The sequence below is a fragment of the Pimephales promelas genome, chromosome 17, assembly GCF_988280905.1.
Source record: "Pimephales promelas chromosome 17, fPimPro1.hap1.1, whole genome shotgun sequence".
Lineage (NCBI taxonomy): Eukaryota > Metazoa > Chordata > Actinopteri > Cypriniformes > Leuciscidae > Pimephales > Pimephales promelas.
In genome coordinates, this window is record NC_142785.1 from 13,527,821 (window position 1) to 13,548,067 (window position 20,247).

At 44.7% G+C, this 20,247-nt stretch overlaps 1 protein-coding gene across 3 annotated transcripts in view; it reads right to left on the reverse strand.

Annotated features, from left to right (window-relative positions):
- The window catches only part of ccser2b (coiled-coil serine rich protein 2b), a 113,728-nt gene that overhangs the window by 20,677 nt on the left and 72,804 nt on the right, over nt 1-20,247 (reverse strand). For 2 of the 3 annotated variants that reach the window (XM_039691298.2, XM_089121935.1), the window contains exon 10: nt 2,157-2,244. The exons of the other annotated variant lie outside the window; for it this stretch is intronic. In XM_039691298.2, coding sequence (XP_039547232.2) covers nt 2,157-2,244 — 88 coding nt within the window. The remainder of the gene's footprint in view (nt 1-2,156; nt 2,245-20,247) is intronic. 3 annotated transcript variants of the gene reach the window in all.

A 20,247-nucleotide genomic window follows, 5' to 3' on the forward strand; every position in this document is an offset into this window, starting at 1 on the left:
TCAGCACACAACACGAAGGCAAACTTTTTTTTTACTAGCATTATTACAAAGAAATGGCAAAAAAAAAATGAACAGCCAGTTCAGCCATGACAGTAATCTAGATTTTGAGCTTCACGTAACAAATGAAAGCAAAAAGAAAAAAGGGAAAGTGCATTCAGTTCCATGCTCATTAGCGCATCTGAAAATGGGTAGAATTAAGGTTCGGTCTGGACTGCTCAAAGAGTCAAAGAGAAAGAGAGAGTGAGAGAACATGTGTCTACGAGTCAGGTTGCCGTCTTTTCTAAAGGATAATGACTCTCTACTCTGTCTCCCACAGCTACCATCTGACATATTAGTACTCATCACGGCTTAACCACAGCTCGCAAGCCCTTTCACCAACAAGCATTCTTTCTGTCAAATGAAATCTTGTTTATCAGACAAGTATTGTATGGTGGTTTATACAGCTGATCCTTATGTTGCTTAAAAAAATAAAGGGTTCCAAACCAAGCTGCTTATTTCTACTATTTACAATGAATGAAATTAAATGGGTACTAGGGCTGTTAAGCCTCAAAAAAGACAAAAAGGCATCTTAAAAATATCATAAAAGTAATTATGTCTGAAGCTAAGCAATAGGTTTTGAGAAACTGAAGGGTTTTTTACTTCTGCTGTAGCTCTCAAATCACAGTTCAGACTTGACGTGTCAAGACGAGTTGCATCAAGTTACATCATTGGGTTTCATGTGACATGGTCAAACACCTTATGCCTCATGAATGTTAGCTTGAATAAGATTTGAAAGCTACAGTAGAGGTAAGTTCCTCAAAAAAGCTATCATATGCCTGAAAAAAAAAAGGAATGACATTCTGGTAAGATGACATGAGGGTGAGTAAATCTAATCGATCTAATTGATCCCTTACAGTAAGGATCTCACACCGTGTCCTAACTACATGCGACGCAAAGCCGCGACACGCGATAAAAGGTATCTTTTCCATGTTAATCAGAGTTTTTGTCCTAACCAGACGCGACGGCGACACGCGAAGTTTCTAATTTAGAAACGGTTCCTATTTCTGCGACGTCGCGGCTGACAGAATGAAGAAATTACACTGGTTATAAGTACACATTATTTATTTTTAGTTAAAAATAGGTCACTGTGCCACAAGCGATAACGGATAATTTACCTCATATTTTGAAAGCAGATAATATAGCGTTCAAAATGAATTCTATGCAAACATATACTTACTGTAGCCTACTTCATCACAAAATTAGTCAATGAGTATGTTTTGTTAATGTTTTGATTTTTAATAATGTTATTTCTTGACTTGATTATGTCCTTACCCATTTCCAATGCGAGTGCGGGCCAGCAGTGTGCTTTCACGCACACGCTGTTCTGCGTGGCTGTGATTTTTGAGTGTGGCGTCTCACAGTCGCGTCGCGTCTAGTGTGGACAGACACACTTGCTGTCGCTGGAATTTTATCATGTCGCGTGTAGTCAGGACACGATGTCAGTCACGACTGCATGTTTTAGGCAATGAAATGACAAAACCTGATATCTCATCAGCATATCCAACGCATTCTCATCCTAGGGCGTCATATAGTGTCACTTTTGAAATTTCGTCTAAATCAAACACACATTGCACCGTTTAGCGTCAGTATAACACGCACAGAGAACTTTGTTCGGTTATGGTAGGTTTAGTTCTGAGGTAGGTTTACGGTTAAACCACTAGGAGGCGCCTTTTGGCCCATATATATATCTGCGTCTCATATTGACGCTAAAGGGTGCCATGTGCGTTGGATGTAGGCGAAATGTCAAAAGCGTCAGTATATGACGCCTTGGGATGAGAACGGGCTGGCATATCTCTATTGAAAACAGCTCAGATACAATTTGGTTGAAGGATAAAAGTACAGACGAAAGTCATTCGGTGCGAGTATGACTATCTGGGTTTGAAAACTATGCAGAAAAAGTAAATGGGTCTGGAGATTCTAAACCAAGCAGACAGGGGGAGGGGTATAAGGTAAATTAAACTAAAAGGTGTGGAAATGATGGACTGATTCCGGACTGGAATGTGATAAGACGGTGGATTTTTGTGCATGGGGTCTCAAGGGGAGGCAGGCGGACATGCAGCAAGCACTGGGGCTAGTGCACAGACTGGTTTAGTTGGTCGGATGGTTAAGGGACTCACTCTGTCTGTGGTGACGTGGCGCACATGGCCGCACACTCCCCCGCTGTGAGTGTTGCCAAGAAGAGAGGATAGGGGCAAGCAACATGCCCTGTATAGAGGAACAGAGAGAGAGAGGCTGATCCCTGCACCATACACACATACACATACTGTATATCGATACAAACACCTTAGTTCTACAGGGAAAAAAAGACATTTCAAAAGTGCAAGCCACATATAGGGTGAATTCAGGTTGATTGCGAAAGGTTTACCTAGTCATCTCACTGGCAAAAAGTGTTCCAGTCAACCTGTGTTAACTTGTAGTTGCAAATGTCTCATCACATTGTGTCATTGACTCACTATAGTCATAGTAATGTTTATTTTTAAAAGCCAGTTATTTCATGGATCCAGGATAATATGCATCCTGATAAAGTTCCATTGGCCTTTGGAATTAAAATAGACCCACATCATCACACACCTTCCACCACACCTAGAGATTGGCATGGGGTACTTTCCATAAGATCATCTTTCAATGCAAATCAAACCAGCTATTAGGCTAACTGAAGTAAAACCATGCCAATCTCAAGGCATGGTGAATGGTGTGTGATGATGCGGGGATATTTTAATTCCAAAGGCCAAGGGAACTTTATCAGGATGCATATTATCCTGGATCCATGAAAGCTTTTAAAATTAAAAATCTGCCTGACTCTATGGGAATTTAACATAGGGGTGTCCTGACTTATGCACCCTGTATTTTAAGGAAAAACATTTATTTATTTATGATGCATTATTCATTCACAAAGAAAAGTTGTGTCCTTAAAGGTTGGAGTTTTCCTCATTTTTCTAATTAAGGCATTAAGATCAATATCCAAAAGATGATTTTTTATTCCTCTTTTTAGGCAACTTTAGCATGGGTGTCCAAACCTATTCACATCACTGTAAATGCTTTACAAGGCATGAATAGTCCTCACTTTAGATGAGCTCACACACATAGTTAACTGACCACTACTAAATGCTTTAAAACTAACTGTATTTACTACATTTACTAAGTGATTTTATGAATGACTGACAACTCTTAAATAACTGGTTTGTAAATAATGCTATACTTCATTTAGAAATTATTAATTGATCATTTACAAAGTATGAAAATACAATTATTAAACGCATTATAGATATGCTTATAAATCAAGAAAAAATATTTATAGCTGCATTTATAAACGGCTTATTAATGTTTATTAATGCTTTATAAATGATGAATTAACTGTTTACTCATGCTTAACAAATGATTATTAGCGTGCAGTTATTATAAAGTGTTACCCAAAAATCTATTAATTTAGCTATAATTTAGAGGTTAAGAACCTTTACTAACTATTGAGGAAAAAAAAAAAAAAACCTTTTAGGCCCTATTTTGTATGCCATTCATGAAAAGTGTCGACAAAACACGGGCAAATTCAATTAGATCATTTTCCTCTGTTTGATCTCACCCCTCGAGGGGTCTTTTCTGAATATTAACTGCATTGTTTTTCCCTGTTGTCCATTACCCTTTGGGTAAGAGATCCACTGAACTAGAATGATTTCTTCCAGAGCCTGAAAGAAATGTCACATCATTCACACAATTCTGCTACCAGGACTACAGACAAAGTTTTTATTCGGGTTCAGTGCAATTACAAACTGTTCTATTCAAACTGTTCATGGATTTCTCAGCATGGTCAACTAACTCTACTGAGAATAGGAGAACAGTGCTGGTGAACACACCAACTCATGATTGGTCACTTGTGAGTAGCTAATATAAATAAATAAATCCGCCCTAAAAACTTAAATATAAAATCATCAGCAGTGTGCGGAAAAAACAACATTAATTTTGCAGATTGTTGCCATTATTGAAGTAGAAATCAAACAGCCTTTTTTCACCCAAAAATTAAAGCTGTCATCATTCATGATTACAGACATGTTGAGCGCATGAACTATGATCTCGTCTTAGCAGTTAGATTCCTGCACACTAACGAATGTTTTCAAAACAAAATGTAAATTAAAGCTGCAAGCAGCGATGGGCGGGCCCTCGCACCTGTAGCACGTCGGGGTCTGAGGCGGCCGCGTTGCATTTTCTGCAGCTCAGCCAGTGCGGCTGTGTATTTACTACGCTGCTTCGTTAAAGGTCACTTCCTGTTGCCAGCAGGTGGCACTATGACTGTGGGTGAATGTCGGAATGTAGATTTGTTCAGGGTGGGACTCTTGTCAAAGGTGTAAAATTTCATGCATATCTGGGCTTTTACAGTCAAGTTACTACAACTTCCTGTTTCAAGGCGAATCATCGACGCCACGGACACGCCCATCGACGAAAACCCGCAGATAGCACAACTTTACATCGTCAATGCCTTTAGAAGGCACAGCAGAAATGTGAAGTCGATCCGACTAAAGCCCTAGGAGGAGTTAGTTAAAGTACGTAATGAGTAAATCATCCAAAAATGGCAGTAAAATTAGAAATGGCCGACTTCCTGTTGAGTTTAAGGCATCGCTCCAAGAGACTTTTCTGTGCGTCTGTCCATGGTAGATGTACCACAGAAATTTCTTACATGTCGGTCAAACATGCGGCGGGGGCTGCTTTGTTAAAGGCCACTTCCTGTTGCCAGTAGGTGGCACTATGACTGTGGGTTAATGTCGGCATGTAGATTTGTTCAGGGCGGGACTCTTGTCAAAGGTGTAAAATTTCATGCATATCTGGGCTTTTACAGCCAAGTTACTACAACTTCCTGTTTCAAGGCGAATCATCGACGCCACGGACACGCCCATCGACGAAAACCCGCAGATAGCACAACTTTACATCGTCAATGCCTTTAGAAGGCACAGCAGAAATGTGAAGTCGATCCGACTAAAGCCCTAGGAGGAGTTAGTTAAAGTACGTAATGAGTAAATCATCAAAAAATGGCGGTAAAATTAGAAATGGCCGACTTCCTGTTGAGTTTAAGGCATCGCTCCAGGAGACTTTTCTGTGCGTCTATCCATGGTAGATGTACCACAGAAATTTCTTACATGTCGGTCAAACATGCGGCGGGGGCTGCTTTGTTAAAGGCCACTTCCTGTTGCCAGCAGGTGGCGCTATGACTGTGGGTGAATGTCGGCATGTAGATTTGTTCAGGGTGGGACTCTTGTCAAATATGTAAAATTTTGTGCAGATCTGGGCATTTACAGCCAAGTTACTACAACTTCCTGTTTCATGGCGAATCATCAACGCTTCGGACACGCCCATCGACGAAAATGCGCAGATAGAACAACTTTACATCGTCAATGCCTTTAGAAGGCACAGCAGAAATGTGAAGTCGGTCCGACTAAATCCCTAGGAGGAGTTCGTTAAAGTACGGAGTGTGTAAATCGTCCAAAAATGGCCTCCAAATTCAAAATGGTGGACTTCCTGTCAAGTTTAGGGCATCGCTCCAAGAGGCTGTTTTGTGCGTCTGGTCATAGTAGATGTACCACAGAAGTTTCGTACATGTCGGTCAAACAAGCGGCGGGGGCTTCTTCGTTTAAGGTCACTTCCTGTTGCCACTAGGTGGCGCTATGACTGTGGGTGAATGTCGGCATGTAGATTTGTTCAGGGTGGGACTCTTGTCAAATGTGTAAAATTTCGTGCAGATCTGGGCATTTACAGCCAAGTTACAACAACTTCCTGTTTCATGGCGAATCATTGACGCCACGGACACGCCCATCGACGAAAACACGCAGATAGCACAACTTTACATCGTCAATGCCTTTAAAAGGTACAGCAGAAATTTGAAGTTGATCCGACTAATTCCCTAGGAGGAGTTCGTTAAAGTACGGAGTGTGTAAATCGTCCCAAATCGGACGCCAAATTCAAAATGGCGGACTTCCTGTCGAGTTTAGGGTATGGGTTCTTGAGGCTTTTTTGTACGTCTGGTCATGGTAGATGTACCACAGAAATTTCGTACATGTCGGTCAAACATATGGCGGGGGCTGCTACGTTAAAGGTCACTTCCTGTTGCCAGCAGGTGGCGCTATGACTTAGGGTGAATGTCGGCATGTAGATTTTTTCAGGGCGGGACTCTAGTCAAATGTGTAAAAAAAATTTCGTGCAGATCTGGGCATTTACAGCCAAGTTACAACAACTTCCTGTTTCATGGCGAATCATTGACGCCACGGACACGCCCATCGACGAAAACACGCAGATAGCACAACTTTACATCGTCAATGCCTTTAGAAGGTACAGCAGAAATGTGAAGTTGATCCGACTAATTCCCTAGGAGGAGTTCGTTAAAGTACGGAGTGTGTAAATCGTCCCAAATCGGACGCCAAATTCAAAATGGCGGACTTCCTGTCGAGTTTAGGGTATGGGTTCTTGAGGCTTTTTTGTACGTCTGGTCATGGTAGATGTACCACAGAAATTTCGTACATGTCGGTCAAACATATGGCGGGGGCTGCTACGTTAAAGGTCACTTCCTGTTGCCAGCAGGTGGCGCTATGACTTAGGGTGAATGTCGGCATGTAGATTTTTTCAGGGCGGGACTCTAGTCAAATGTGTAAAATTTCGTGCAGGTCTGGGCATTTACAGCCAAGTTATTACAACTTCCTGTTTCATGGCGAATCTTCGACGCCACGGACACGCCCATCAACGAAAACGCGCAGATAGCACAACTTTACATCGTCAATGCCTTTAGAAGGCACAGCAGAAATTTTAAGTCCATCCGACTAAATCCCTAGGAGGAGTTCGTTAAAGTACGGAGTCTGTAAATCGTCCAAAAATGGCCGCCAAATTCAAAATGGCGGACATCCTGTCGAGTTTAGGGTATGGGTTCTTGAGGCTTTTTTGTGCGTCTTGATATGATACACGTCCCCACCAAATTTCGTGCATGTAGGTTGAACGTGGACGAGGGGCTAATTTTTTCCAATTTTCTAGGTGGCGCTATCGTGCCATTTTGCCCCGCCCATCCGCGAAACCCACAAAATACGAAATTTTTCACCAGTCCTGACATGCGTGCCAAATTTGGTGAGTTTTTGAGCATGTTGCGGCCCCGAAAATGGCACTTACTTTGCAGAAAAAAAAATAAAAAAATAAAAAAATAAAAAAAAATTAAAGCTGCAAGCAGCGATGGGCGGGCCCTCACACCTGTAGCGCGTCGGGGTGTGAGGCGGCTGCGTTGCATATTCTGCAGCTCAGCCAGTGCGGCTGTGCATTTGCTACGCTGCTTCGTTAAAGGTCACTTCCTGTTGCCAGCAGGTGGCACTATGACTGTGGGTGAATGTCGGCATGTAGATTTGTTCAACGCGGGACTCTTGTCAAATGTGTTAAATTTCGTGCAGATCTGGGCATTTACAGCCAAGTTACTACAACTTCCTGTTTCATGGCGAATCTTCGACGCCACGGACACGCCCATCGACGAAAACGCACAGATAGCACAACTTTACATCGTCAATGCCTTTAGAAGGCACATCAGAAATGTGATGTCGATCCGACTAAAGCCCTAGGAGGAGTTCGTTAAAGTACGGAGTGAGTAAATCATCCAAAAATGGCGGTAAAATTAGAAATGGCTGACTTCCTGTTGAGTTTAGGGCATCGCTCCAAGAGACTTTTCTGTGCGTCTGGACATGGTAGATGTACCACAGAAATTTCGTACATGTCGGTCAAACATGCGACGGGGGCTGCTTCGTTAAATGTCACTTCTTCTTGCCACTAGGTGGCGCTATGAATGTGGGTGAATGTCGGCATGTAGATTTGATCAGGGCGGGACTCTTGTCAAATGTGTAAAATTTCGTGCAGATCTGGGCATTTACAGCCAAGTTACTACAACTTCCTGTTTCATGGCGAATCTTCGACGCCACGGACACGCCCATCGACGAAAACGCGCAGATAGCACAACTTTACATCGTCAATGCCTTTAGAAGGTACAACAGAAATTTGAAGTTGATCCGACTAAATCCCTAGGAGGAGTTCGTTAAAGTACGGAGTGTGTAAATCGTCCCAAATCGGTCGCCGAATTCAAAATGGCGGACTTCCTGTCGAGTTTAGGGTATGGGTTCTTGAGGCTTTTTTGTGCGTCTGGTCATGGTAGATGTACCACAGAAATTTCGTACATGTCGGTCAAACAAGCGGCGGGGGCTGCTTCGTTAAAGGTCACTTCCTGTTGCCAGCAGGTGGCGCTATGACTGTGGGTGAATGTCGGCATGTAGATTTGTTCAGGGCGGGACTCTTGTCAAATGTGTAAAATTTCGTGCAGATCTGGGCATTTACAGCCAAGTTACTACAACTTCCTTTTTCATGGCGAATCTTCGACGCCACGGACACGCCCATCGACGAAAACGCGCAGATAGCACAACTTTACATCGTCAATGCCTTTAGAAGGCACAGCAGAAATTTTAAGTCGATCTGACTAAATCCCTAGGAGGAGTTCGTTAAAGTACGGAGTCTGTAAATCGTCCAAAAATGGCCGCAAAATTCAAAATGGCGGACCTCCTGTCGAGTTTAGGGTATGGGTTCTTGAGGCTTTTTTGTGCGTCTTGACATGATACACGTCCCCACCAAATGTCGTGCATGTAGGTTGAACGTGGACGAGGGGCTAATTTTTTCCAATTTTCTAGGTGGCGCTAGCGTGCCATTTTGCCCCGCCCATCTGTGAAACCCACAAAATACGAAATTTTTCACCAGTCCTGACATGCGTGCCAAATTTGGTGAGTTTTTGAGCATGTTGCGGCCCCGAAAATGGCACTTACTTTGCAGAAAAAAGAAAAAAAATTAAAGCTGCAAGCAGCGATGGGCGGGCCCTCGCACCTGTAGCGCGTCGGGGTGTGAGGCGGCCGCGTCGCATATTTTGCAGCTCAGCCGGTGCGGCTGTAAATTTGCTACGCTGCTTCATTAAAGGTCACTTCCTGTTGCCAGCAGGTGGCGCTATGACTGGGTGAATGTCGGCATGTAGATTTGTTCAGGGCGGGACTCTTGTCAAATGTGTACAATTTGGTGCAGATCTGGGCATTTACAGCCAAGTTACTACAACTTCCTGTTTCATGGCGAATCATCGATGCCACGGACACGCCCATTGAGGAAAACACGCAGATAGCACAACTTTTCATCGTCAATGCCTTTAGAAGGCACAGCAGAAATTTGAAGTCGATCCGACTAACTCCCTAGGAGGAGTTAGTTAAAGTACGTAATGAGTAAATCATCCAAAAATGGCGGTGAAATTAGAAATGGCCGACTTCCTGTTGAGTTTAGGGCATCGCTCCAAGAGACTTTTCTGTGCGGCTGGACATGGTAGATGTACCACTGAAATTTCATACAGGTCGGTCAAACATGCGACGGGGGCTGCTTCGTTAAAGGCCACTTCCTGTTGCCAGCAGGTGGCGCTATGACTGTGGGTGAATTTCTGAATGTAGATTTTTTCAGGGCTGGACTCTTGTCAAATGTGTAAAATTTTGTGCAGATCTAGGCATTTACAGCCAAGTTACTACAACTTCCTGTTTCATGGCGAATCATCGACGCCACACACACACCCATTGACGAAAACGCGCAGATAGCACAACTTTACATCGTCAATGCCTTTGGAAGGCACAGCAGAAATGTGAAGTCAATCCGACGAAAGCCCTAGGAGGAGTTCGTTAAAGTACGTAATGAGTAAATCATCCAAAAATGGCGGTAAAATTCGAAATGGCCGACTTCCTGTTGAGTTTAGGGCATCGCTCCAAGAGACTTTTCAGTGCGTCTGGACATGGTAGATGTGCCACAGAAATTTCGTACATGTCGGTCAAACATGCGACAGGGGGCTGCTTCGTTAAAGGTCACTTCCTGTTGCCAGCAGGTGGCGCTATTACTGTGGGTGAATGACAGCATGTAGATTTGTTCAGGGCGGGACTCTTGTCAAATGTGTAAAATTTCGTGCAGATCTGGGCATTTACAGCCAAGTTACTACAACTTCCTGTTTCATGGCGAATCATCGACGCCACGGACACGCCCATCGACGAAAACACGCAGATAGCACAACTTTACATCGTCAATGCCTTTAGAAGGTACAGCAGAAATGTGAATTTGATCCGACTAATTCCCTAGGAGGAGTTCGTTAAAGTACGGAGTGTGTAAATCGTCCCAAATCGGTCGCCAAATTCAAAATGGCGGACTTCCTGTCGAGTTTAGGGTATGGGTTCTTGAGGCTTTTTTGTACGTCTGGTCATGCTAGATGTACCACAGAAATTTCTTACATATCGGTCAAACATGCGGCGGGGGCTGCTTTGTTAAAGGCCACTTCCTGTTGCCAGCAGGTGGCGCTATGACTGTGGGTGAATGTCGGCATGTAGATTTGTTCAGGGTGGGACTCTTGTCAAATATGTAAAATTTCGTGCAGATCTGGGCATTTACAGCCAAGTTACTACAACTTCCTGTTTCATGGCGAATCATCAACGCTTCGGACACTCGCACCTGTAGCACGTCGGGGTCTGAGGCGGCCGCGTTGCATTTTCTGCAGCTCAGCCAGTGCGGCTGTGTATTTACTACGCTGCTTCGTTAAAGGTCACTTCCTGTTGCCAGCAGGTGGCGCTATGACTGTGGGTGAATGTCGGAAAATTAGAAATGGCCGACTTCCTGTTGAGTTTAAGGCATCGCTCCAGGAGACTTTTCTGTGCGTCTGGACATGGTAGATGTACCACAGAAATTTCTTACATGTCGGTCAAACATGCGGCGGGGGCTGCTTTGTTAAAGGCCACTTCCTGTTGCCAGCAGGTGGCGCTATGACTGTGGGTGAATGTCGGCATGTAGATTTGTTCAGGGTGGGACTCTTGTCAAATATGTAAAATTTCGTGCAGATCTGGGCATTTACAGCCAAGTTACTACAACTTCCTGTTTCATGGCGAATCATCAACGCTTCGGACACGCCCATCGACGAAAATGCGCAGATAGCACAACTTTACATCGTCAATGCCTTTAGAAGGCACAGCAGAAATGTGAAGTCGGTCCGACTAAATCCCTAGGAGGAGTTCGTTAAAGTACGGAGTGTGTAAATCGTCCAAAAATGGCCTCCAAATTCAAAATGGTGGACTTCCTGTCAAGTTTAGGGCATCGCTCCAAGAGGCTGTTTTGTGCGTCTGGTCATAGTAGATGTACCACAGAAGTTTCGTACATGTCGGTCAAACAAGCGGCGGGGGCTGCTTCGTTTAAGGTCACTTCCTGTTGCCACTAGGTGGCGCTATGACTGTGGGTGAATGTCGGCATGTAGATTTGTTCAGGGTGGGACTCTTGTCAAATGTGTAAAATTTCGTGCAGATCTGGGCATTTACAGCCAAGTTACAACAACTTCCTGTTTCATGGCGAATCATTGACGCCACGGACACGCCCATCGACGAAAACACGCAGATAGCACAACTTTACATCGTCAATGCCTTTAGAAGGTACAGCAGAAATTTGAAGTTGATCCAACTAATTCCCTAGGAGGAGTTTGTTAAAGTACGGAGTGTGTAAATCGTCCCAAATCGGTCGCCAAATTCAAAATGGCGGACTTACTGTCGAGTTTAGGGTATGGGTTCTTGAGGCTTTTTTGTACGTCTGGTCATGGTAGATGTACCACAGAAATTTCGTACATGTCGGTCAAACATATGGCGGGGGCTGCTACGTTAAAGGTCACTTCCTGTTGCCAGCAGGTGGCGCTATGACTGTGGGTGAATGTCGGCATGTAGATTTGTTCAGGGCGGGACTCTAGTCAAATGTGTAAAATTTCGTGCAGGTCTGGGCATTTACAGCCAAGTTATTACAACTTCCTGTTTCATGGCGAATCTTCGACGCCACGGACACGCCCATCGACGAAAACGCGCAGATAGCACAACTTTACATCGTCAATGCCTTTAGAAGGCACAGCAGAAATTTTAAGTCCATCCGACTAAATCCCTAGGAGGAGTTCGTTAAAGTACGGAGTCTGTAAATCGTCCAAAAATGGCCGCCAAATTCAAAATGGCGGACATCCTGTCGAGTTTAGGGTATGGGTTCTTGAGGCTTTTTTGTGCGTCTTGCTATGATACACATCCCCACCAAATTTCGTGCATGTAGGTTGAACGTGGACGAGGGGCTAATTTTTTCCAATTTTCTAGGTGGCGCTATCGTGCTATTTTGCCCCGCCCATCCGCGAAACCCACAAAATACGAAATTTTTCACCAGTCCTGACATGCGTGCCAAATTTGGTGAGTTTTTGAGCATGTTGCGGCCCCGAAAATGGCACTTACTTTGCAGAAAAAAGAAAAAAAAAAATAATCCTAACAGTTTCAATAGGGTCCTCGCACTGTTAGTGCTCGGGCCCTAAAAATTAAAGCTGCAAGCAGCGATGGGCGGGCCCTCGCACCTGTAGCACGTCGGGGTCTGAGGCGGCCGCGTTGCATTTTCTGCAGCTCAGCCAGTGCGGCTGTGTATTTACTAAGCTGCTTCGTTAAAGGTCACTTCCTGTTGCCAGCAGGTGGCACTATGACTGTGGGTGAATGTCGGAATGTAGATTTGTTCAGGGCGGGACTCTTGTCAAAGGTGTAAAATTTCATGCATATCTGGGCTTTTACAGTCAAGTTACTACAACTTCCTGTTTCAAGGCGAATCATCGACGCCACGGACACGCCCATCGACGGAAACCCGCAGATAGCACAACTTTACATCGTCAATGCCTTTAGAAAGCACAGCAGAAATGTGAAGTCGATCCGACTAAAGCCCTAGGAGGAGTTAGTTAAAGTACGTAATGAGTAAATCATCAAAAAATGGCGGTAAAATTCGAAATGGCCGACTTCCTGTTGAGTTTAAGGCATCGCTCCAGGAGACTTTTCTGTGCGTCTGGTCATGGTAGATGTACCACAGAAATTTCTTACATGTCGGTCAAACATGCGGCGGGGGCTGCTTTGTTAAAGGCCACTTCCTGTTGCCAGCAGGTGGCGCTATGACTGTGGGTGAATGTCGGCATGTAGATTTGTTCAGGGTGGGACTCTTGTCAAATATGTAAAATTTCGTGCAGATCTGGGCATTTACAGCCAAGTTACTACAACTTCCTGTTTCATGGCGAATCATCAACGCTTCGGACACGCCCATCGACGAAAATGCGCAGATAGCACAACTTTACATCGTCAATGCCTTTAGAAGGCAAAGCAGAAATGTGAAGTCGGTCCGACTAAATCCCTAGGAGGAGTTCGTTAAAGTACGGAGTGTGTAAATCGTCCAAAAATGGCCTCCAAATTCAAAATGGTGGACTTCCTGTCAAGTTTAGGGCATCGCTCCAAGAGGCTGTTTTGTGCGTCTGGTCATAGTAGATGTACCACAGAAGTTTCGTACATGTCGGTCAAACAAGCGGCGGGGGCTGCTTCGTTTAAGGTCACTTCCTGTTGCCAGCAGGTGGCGCTATGACTGTGGGTGAATGTCGGCATGTAGAGTTGTTCTGGGTGGGACTCTTGTCAAATGTGTAAAATTTCGTGCAGATCTGGGCATTTACAGCCAAGTTACAACAACTTCCTGTTTCATGGCGAATCATTGACGCCACGGACACGCCCATCGACGAAAACACGCAGATAGCACAACTTTACATCGTCAATGCCTTTAGAAGGCACAGCAGAAATTTGAAGTTGATCCGACTAATTCCCTAGGAGGAGTTCGTTAAAGTACGGAGTGTGTAAATCGTCCCAAATCGGTCGCCAAATTCAAAATGGCGGACTTCCTGTCGAGTTTAGGGTATGGGTTCTTGAGGCTTTTTTGTACGTCTGGTCATGGTAGATGTACCACAGAAATTTCGTACATGTCGGTCAAACATATGGCGGGGGCTGCTACGTTAAAGGTCACTTCCTGTTGCCAGCAGGTGGCGCTATGACTGTGGGTGAATGTCGGCATGTAGATTTGTTCAGGGCGGGACTCTAGTCAAATGTGTAAAATTTCGTGCAGGTCTGGGCATTTACAGCCAAGTTATTACAACTTCCTGTTTCATGGCGAATCTTCGACGCCACGGACACGCCCATCGACGAAAACGCGCAGATAGCACAACTTTACATCGTCAATGCCTTTAGAAGGCACAGCAGAAATTTTAAGTCGATCCGACTAAATCCCTAGGAGGAGTTCGTTAAAGTACGGAGTCTGTAAATCGTCCAAAAATGGCCGCCAAATTCAAAATGGCGGACATCCTGTCGAGTTTAGGGTATGGGTTCTTGAGGCTTTTTTGTGCGTCTTGATATGATACACGTCCCCACCAAATTTCGTGCATGTAGGTTGAACGTGGACGAGGGGCTAATTTTTTCCAATTTTCTAGGTGGCGCTATCGTGCCATTTTGCCCCGCCCATCCGCGAAACCCACAAAATACGAAATTTTTCACCAGTCCTGACATGCGTGCCAAATTTGGTGAGTTTTTGAGCATGTTGCGGCCCCGAAAATGGCACTTACTTTGCAGAAAAAAGAAAAAAAAAAATAATCCTAACAGTTTCAATAGGGTCCTCGCACTGTTAGTGCTCGGGCCCTAATAAGAGATTCGTTGATTATAATCAGACTATTGATAAAAGAGACTTTGCTATAACAGGAGTTTTGGCGAGAGTACAGAACTCAGTCACTGATAAACTCGCAATTTGATTGAAAGCTCCAGTGATTGTAAAAAAAAAAAGAGTGTTCTTTAATAGCTTTCTATATCTAATTTAATTGCAGTTTAAATAACGGATTATTTTCATTCTACCAAGAGAAATATGTGAAGTTAACCGTTTAGTCACTGGTTTGATTTACAGACATAGACATTACTGACATATCTGACTGTACATAAATCATTACACATCAAAAATCACTGGTCACAGATCAGGCATTAGAATGAATATAGTTACTTACATGTTGTGGCATTACTGTCGAGTCCATATCATAAAAGTCTGTTTGCAAAGCCTGCACCGAAATTGCGACTGATTTACCAAATGATCCACTGAAAAATGTATCGAATCCAAATAAATAATGCTCAACTGAGACATTCACATTGTTGAAAATAAATAACCACATTCCTAGCATTAGGATCCTTTTTCCAATTAAAGCTGCAAGCAGCGATGGGCGGGCCCTCGCACCTGTAGCACGTCGGGGTCTGAGGCGGCCGCGTTGCATTTTCTGCAGCTTAGCCAGTGCGGCTGTGTATTTACTACGCTGCTTCGTTAAAGGTCACTTCCTGTTGCCAGCAGGTGGCACTATGACTGTGGGTGAATGTCGGAATGTAGATTTGTTCAGGGTGGGACTCTTGTCAAAGGTGTAAAATTTCATGCATATCTGGGCTTTTACAGTCAAGTTACTACAACTTCCTGTTTCAAGGCGAATCATCGACGCCACGGACACGCCCATCGACGAAAACCCGCAGATAGCACAACTTTACATCGTCAATGCCTTTAGAAGGCACAGCAGAAATGTGAAGTCGATCCGACTAAAGCCCTAGGAGGAGTTAGTTAAAGTACGTAATGAGTAAATCATCCAAAAATGGCAGTAAAATTAGAAATGGCCGACTTCCTGTTGAGTTTAAGGCATCGCTCCAAGAGACTTTTCTGTGCGTCTGTCCATGGTAGATGTACCACAGAAATTTCTTACATGTCGGTCAAACATGCGGCGGGGGCTGCTTTGTTAAAGGCCACTTCCTGTTGCCAGTAGGTGGCACTATGACTGTGGGTTAATGTTGGCATGTAGATTTGTTCAGGGCGGGACTCTTGTCAAAGGTGTAAAATTTCATGCATATCTGGGCTTTTACAGCCAAGTTACTACAACTTCCTGTTTCAAGGTGAATCATCGACGCCACGGACACGCCCATCGACGAAAACCCGCAGATAGCACAACTTTACATCGTCAATGCCTTTAGAAGGCACAGCAGAAATGTGAAGTCGGTCCGACTAAATCCCTAGGAGGAGTTCGTTAAAGTACGGAGTGTGTAAATCGTCCAAAAATGGCCTCCAAATTCAAAATGGTGGACTTCCTGTCAAGTTTAGGGCATCGCTCCAAGAGGCTGTTTTGTGCGTCTGGTCATAGTAGATGTACCACAGAAGTTTCGTACATGTCGGTCAAACAAGCGGCGGGGGCTTCTTCGTTTAAGGTCACTTCCTGTTGCCACTAGGTGGCGCTATGACTGTGGGTGAATGTCGGCTTGTAGATTTGTTCAGGGTGGGACTCTTGTCAAATGTGTAAAATTTCGTGCAGATCTGGGCATTTACAGCCAAGTTACAACAACTTCCTGTTTCATGGCGAATCATTGACGCCACGGACACGCCCATCGACGAAAACACGCAGATAGCACAACTTTACATCGTCAATGCCTTTAGAAGGTACAGCAGAAATTTGAAGTTGATCCGACTAACTCCCTAGGAGGAGTTCGTTAAAGTACGGAGTGTGTAAATCGTCCCAAATCGGTCGCCAAATTCAAAATGGCGGACTTCCTGTCGAGTTTAGGGTATGGGTTCTTGAGGCTTTTTTGTACGTCTGGTCATGGTAGATGTACCACAGAAATTTCGTACATGTCGGTCAAACATATGGCGGGGGCTGCTACGTTAAAGGTCACTTCCTGTTGCCAGCAGGTGGCGCTATGACTTAGGGTGAATGTCGGCATGTAGATTTTTTCAGGGCGGGACTAGTCAAATGTGTAAAATTTCGTGCAGGTCTGGGCATTTACAGCCAAGTTATTACAACTTCCTGTTTCATGGCGAATCTTCGACGCCACGGACACGCCCATCGACGAAAACGCGCAGATAGCACAACTTTACATCGTCAATGCCTTTAGAAGGCACAGCAGAAATTTTAAGTCCATCCGACTAAATCCCTAGGAGGAGTTCGTTAAAGTACGGAGTCTGTAAATCGTCCAAAAATGGCCGCCAAATTCAAAATGGCGGACATCCTGTCGAGTTTAGGGTATGGGTTCTTGAGGCTTTTTTGTGCGTCTTGATATGATACACGTCCCCACCAAATTTCGTGCATGAAGGTTGAACGTGGACGAGGGGCTAATTTTTTCCAATTTTCTAGGTGGCGCTAGCGTGCCATTTTGCCCCGCCCATCCGCGAAACCCACAAAATACGAAATTTTTCACCAGTCCTGACATGCGTGCCAAATTTGGTGAGTTTTTGAGCATGTTGCGGCCCCGAAAATGGCACTTACTTTGCAGAAAAAAGAAAAAAAAAAAAAAAAAAATTAAAGCTGCAAGCAGCGATGGGCGGGCCCTCGCACCTGTAGCGCGTTGGGGTGTGAGGCGGCCGCGTTGCATATTCTGCGGCTCAGCCGGTGCGGCTGTGAATTTGGTTCGCTGCTTCGTTAAAGGTCACTTTCTGTTGCCAGCAGGTGGCGCTATGACTTAGGGTGAATGTGATCATGTAGATTTGTTTAGGGCGGGACTCTTGTCAAATGTGTCAAATTTCATTCAGATCTGGGCATTTACAGCCAAGTTACTACAACTTCCTGTTTCATGGCGAATCATCGACGCCACGGACACGCCCATTGATGAAAACGCGCAGAGAGCACAACTTTACATCATCAATGCCTTTAGAAGGCACAGCAGACATTTGAAGTCGATCCGACTAAATCCCTAGGAGGAGTTCGTTAAAGTACGGAGTGTGTAAATCGTCCCAAAATGGGCTCCAAATTAAAAATGGCGGACTTCCTGTCGAGTTTACGGTATGGATTTTTGAGGCTTTTTTGTACGTCTGGTCATGGTAGATGTACCACAGAAATTTCGTACATGTCGGTCAAACAAGCGGCGGGGACTGCTTCGTTTAAAGGTCACTTCCTGTTGCCAGCAGGTGGCGCTATGACTGTGGGTGAATGTCGGCATGTAGATTTGATCAGGGCGGGACTCTTGTCAAATGTGTTAAATTTCGTGCAGATCTGGGCATTTACAGCCAAGTTACTACAACTTCCTGTTTCATGGCGAATCATCGACGCCACGGACACGCCCATCGACGAAAACGCGCAGATAGCACAACTTTTCATCGTCAATGCCTTTAGAAGGTACAGCAGAAATGTGATGTCGATCCGACTAAAGCCCTAGGAGGAGTTAGTTAAAGTACGTAATGAGTAAATCATCCAAAAATGGCGGTAAAATTAGAAATGGCTGACTTCCTGTTGAGTTTAGGGCATCGCTCCAAGAGACTTTTCTGTGCGTCTGGACATGGTAGATGTACCACAGAAATTTCGTACATGTCGGTCAAACATGCGACGGGGGCTGCATCGTTAAATGTCACTTCCTCTTGCCACTAGGTGGCGCTATGAATGTGGGTGAATGTCGGCATGTAGATTTGTTCAGGGCGGGACTCTTGTCAAATGTGTAAAATTTCGTGTAGATCTGGGCATTTACAGCCAAGTTACTACAACTTCCTGTTTCATGGCGAATCATCGACGCCACGGACACGCCCATCGACGAAAACGCGCAGAGAGCACAACTTTACATCATCAATGCCTTTAGAAGGCACAGCAGACATTTGAAGTCGATCCGACTAAATCCCTAGGAGGAGTTCGTTAAAGTACGGAGTGTGTAAATCGTCCCAAAATGGGCTCCAAATTAAAAATGGCGGACTTCCTGTCGAGTTTACGGTATGGATTCTTGAGGCTTTTTTGTACGTCTGGTCATGGTAGATGTACCACAGAAATTTCGTACATGTCGGTCAAACAAGCGGCGGGGACTGCTTCGTTTAAAGGTCACTTCCTGTTGCCAGCAGGTGGCGCTATGACTGTGGGTGAATGTCGGCATGTAGATTTGATCAGGGCGGGACTCTTGTCAAATGTGTTAAATTTCGTGCAGATCTGGGCATTTACAGCCAAGTTACTACAACTTCCTGTTTCATGGCGAATCATCGACGCCACGGACACGCCCATCGACGAAAACGCGCAGATAGCACAACTTTTCATCGTCAATGCCTTTAGAAGGTACAGCAGAAATGTGATGTCGATCCGACTAAAGCCCTAGGAGGAGTTAGTTAAAGTACGTAATGAGTAAATCATCCAAAAATGGCGGTAAAATTAGAAATGGCTGACTTCCTGTTGAGTTTAGGGCATCGCTCCAAGAGACTTTTCTGTGCGTCTGGACATGGTAGATGTACCACAGAAATTTCGTACATGTCGGTCAAACATGCGACGGGGGCTGCTTCGTTAAATGTCACTTCCTCTTGCCACTAGGTGGCGCTATGAATGTGGGTGAATGTCGGCATGTAGATTTGTTCAGGGCGGGACTCTTGTCAAATGTGTAAAATTTCGTGTAGATCTGGGCATTTACAGCCAAGTTACTACAACTTCCTGTTTCATGGCGAATCATCGACGCCACGGACACGCCCATCGACGAAAACGCGCAGATAGCACAACTTTACATCGGCAATGCCTTTAGAAGGTACAGCAGAAATTTGAAGTTGATCCGACTAAATCCCTAGGAGGAGTTCGTTAAAGTACGGAGTGTGTAAATCGTCCCAAATCGGTCGCCAAATTCAAAATGGCGGACTTCCTGTCGAGTTTAGGGTATGGGTTCTTGAGGCTTTTTTGTGCGTCTGGTCATGGTAGATGTACCACAGAAATTTCGTACATGTCGGTCAAACAAGCGGCGGGGGCTGCTTCGTTAAAGGTCACTTCCTGTTGCCAGCAGGTGGCGCTATGACTGTGGGTGAATGTCGGCATGTAGATTTGTTCAGGGCGTGACTCTTGTCAAATGTGTAAAATTTCGTGCAGATCTGGGCATTTACAGCCAAGTTAGTACAACTTCCTGTTTCATGGCGAATCTTCGACGCCACGGACACGCCCATCGACGAAAACGCGCAGATAGCACAACTTTACATCGTCAATGCCTTTAGAAGGCACAGCAGAAATTTTAAGTCAATCCGACTAAATCCCTAGGAGGAGTTCGTTAAAGTACGGAGTCTGTAAATCGTCCAAAAATGGCCGCCAAATTCAAAATGGCAGACCTCCTGTCGAGTTTAGGGTATGGGTTCTTGAGGCTTTTTTGTGCGTCTTGATATGATACACGTCCCCACCAAATTTCGTGCATGTAGGTTGAACGTGGACGAGGGGCTAATTTTTTCCAATTTTCTAGGTGGCGCTAGCGTGCCATTTTGCCCCGCCCATCTGCGAAACCCACAAAATACGAAATTTTTCACCAGTCCTGACATGCGTGCCAAATTTGGTGAGTTTTTGAGCATGTTGTGGCC